Source organism: Rhagoletis zephyria, unplaced genomic scaffold (genome assembly GCF_001687245.7).
Source record: "Rhagoletis zephyria isolate East Lansing unplaced genomic scaffold, Rhagoletis_zephyria_1.1 Rzeph_scaffold_04879, whole genome shotgun sequence".
Taxonomy (NCBI): Eukaryota; Metazoa; Arthropoda; class Insecta; order Diptera; family Tephritidae; genus Rhagoletis; species Rhagoletis zephyria.
The window spans coordinates 16853-19652 of NW_016161962.1; the positions used below are offsets into that span (position 1 = coordinate 16853).

General features: G+C 42.6%; 1 protein-coding gene across 1 annotated transcript; it reads left to right on the forward strand.

Moving 5' to 3' along the window:
- Window positions 1-2164: 2164 nt before the first annotated feature.
- LOC108371310 (loricrin-like) lies at window positions 2165-2800 on the forward strand. The gene has a single exon (XM_017626851.1). It carries the CDS (start codon window positions 2165-2167, stop codon window positions 2798-2800), a length of 636 nt encoding a protein of 211 aa, XP_017482340.1.

Sequence of the window (2800 nt, forward strand, 5' to 3'; positions counted from 1 at the left end):
ATAGAAGGGTTGCCACCTGTTTATAAAAAATCAAATAAAATTTTATTAAGAGAATTAGGTAATATACGAAAATTGCAGAAAATTGTCTGCTTAGTAAAAAAAAAAATCTCATACGTGTGAGCAAAGTGAAAGCGATGTTTTGAACGTGAACGTGTTTCAAAACATTTTTGCCCGCCAAGAACTTCATCAAACCAACCAAGCTACCAAAGGAGAATGAAGCTACCAATTTTGGTTCAATTTTACCAAAACGGCAACGCTGCTTGTGAAAGTAGTCTTGGATTTGCATTTGCAATTGCAAAATTTGGGCTTGCTACCATGACAACCGTTTGCATTTTATTGTTTTTAATTTACACATGCACCGAATTTGCAAATGAAATAGCGTATATACAAGAGCCGGAACATCCCTTATATTTGGGACTAGAAAATTTCCGCTCATAAAGGACTGTGCGTCAAGCTGAGTGGATTTAGTTATGTCTGTGCCTCAGTTTTCGAGAAACCTGACTGAAATTTAGTAAGTTTATGTATTTTTACAATGTTCTAATCATTTGTTGGAACTGGCATAGCTCTCTTACAACCGATTATTCAGATATGAGATTTTTTGTTGTAACTCCTCCATTTGTGCAACTAAGAACATAACATTTCGCACTATTTTCACCTTTTATTTAGTAATAGAGAGTTTACAGTGAAAATGATAAAGATCGGCTTATTACAACATACTATAAAACTGATTGTTCAGATATGAGATTTTACTTTAAACCAGCTTTATTTAGAAAAAGCAATGCCGTTAGCATTTTATTTTATAATATACCATAATTATTATTATAATATACCATAAACCATATATAATATACAAACAACACGGTGACCTATAACACACATATACCTCCCATACTACCGAATGTTCAGATATAAGGTTTTGCGATATAAATCCGTTATGCAGGCCGTGACATACCCGTTTACTTATCTACCTTACAAGACCTTCTAAGAAAATCACTAAGGTCGGTGTTATGTAAGGTATGTACATATATCTCCCGTGCCACTGATGGTTCACATAGGAGTTTTTGTTATTTATTTAACTTCCCATCTAAGTTGTTAAGGTTACACGTCGTAATGTCTTAAATTCGTAAAAGTCTAATGAATCCTCTAATTGTTTTAACATACATAGTGTATGTAGTTCACTGAACTATTAATCAGGCGTGATGATGTGTTGCCTCACATGGAGCTTCTTGCAACGTTGGCTAGGGGTCAATTGTGCACATGCGCATGCGCTAATGTAACTTGGTCAGCTGCTGAATGTTTATGGCCAAATGTCGAGGACAGTTCGGCACTCGGTGTGATAATGATGACGCCGCTACTCAAGAGAGCCAGTGCAAAAATTATCGGATGTGTTAACGTAAAGTAAAAACAAAATCAAGTGTACGTAGAAATGAATTAAAAGTTTTGGCAACGTTTGTTGGAGGTGGGTAATGGAGACGTTCATGTGCAAGCTGTGGCAAAGTGCCGCTCTTTGTGCAGCTGCCAAGTTGTATGCCATAATTTTCCAACTTTAACTAACAGCAACGACAATGACTGGGGAAATATCCATAACCGCAACAAAAGTCATTGAAATTAAAGCGCTGTTCGCTTGATTGTAAAATTGTTGTGGATTTATGAGTGTGCTGTGTATGTGTGTATGAATGGCAGTATGAGAGTTTGCATGGAGAACGTTTATGCGTTTTGTGTTGAACCCATGGCGGTGGCCATTAATTTGCGCGACTAAAGAGTATCTAATAATCAATTTTGTTGTTTTTGTTGCTTGTTGTAACCATATAAAAATCTGTTTTTGCTATTATTACTACTTGCTGCTTTTGGCGGCTCAATTGTGCCAATGGGTAAGAATAGAATTTGTATTTTTAAATTCAAAAGCAACAAATTAAGCAAAAGTTTACTAAAAGCAAAGGCAGCAACAATATGGCATAATCGCTTTGCAGTTTTACTTTGGCGCTTATAAATACTTGCCACTTAGAGCTGTGGAGGATTAGTTGTAGCAGAACTTCAAGTGACAGCAGTTGTATCACCGAAAATAGAGCCACAAACAAATATTTTTAAGTAAACAGTACAAACGAAATCTCTTTCGGAAATGCAGCGCATTTGTTTAGTGTTGCTCAGTTTGTGTGCAGCCGCAATGGCCGGCTTTCTTGGTGGCGGTGGCGGCAGCAGTGGCTGGAGTTCCGGGGGAGGCAGTCGTAGTTGGAATTCTGGCGGGGGCGGTGGTGGTTGGAGCGGAGGTGGTGGCGGTGGAGGTATATCCTTGTGGCCCAGAAAGTCCTCCTACAGTAGCGGTGGGGGTGGTGGCGGCTGGCGCTCCTCTGGCGGTGGTGGTGGTGGCGGTTGGCCAGGCAAGTCAAGTTACAGCAGCGGTTGGTCGAGTGGTGGTGGCAGCGGTCTGGGCGGTGGCTGGAAGTTAAGTAGTCTGGGCGGCTCAAGTGGACTAAGTGGTGGCGGTTGGTCCTACGGTGGCGGTGGTGGCGGCAGAAGTAGTGGATCTGGTTGGGCGCAAGCACTCACGGGCTGGAAATCGAGCTTAGGTGGTGGTGGCGGCGGCGGTGGATGGAATTCAGGTGGTGGCGGCGGCGGTTGGAAATCAGGTGGCGGCAGTAGCGGTTGGTCACTTGGCGGTGGCGGCGGCGGCAGCAGCGGCGGCATTTGGAAGATTAGTAGTGGAGGTGGTGGCGGCGGCAGTTATGGTGGTGGTTGGCCCTCTGGCGGCAGTAGCGGATGGTCGTCGGGTGGTGGTGGTGGCAGCGGTTGGAAGTGGTGA

What these genes read in the sequence shown, in the direction of transcription:
- LOC108371310 (XM_017626851.1), top strand. Translation starts at nt 2,165, where the DNA reads ATGGCCGGCTTTCTTGGTGGCGGTGGCGGCAGCAGTGGCTGGAGTTCC.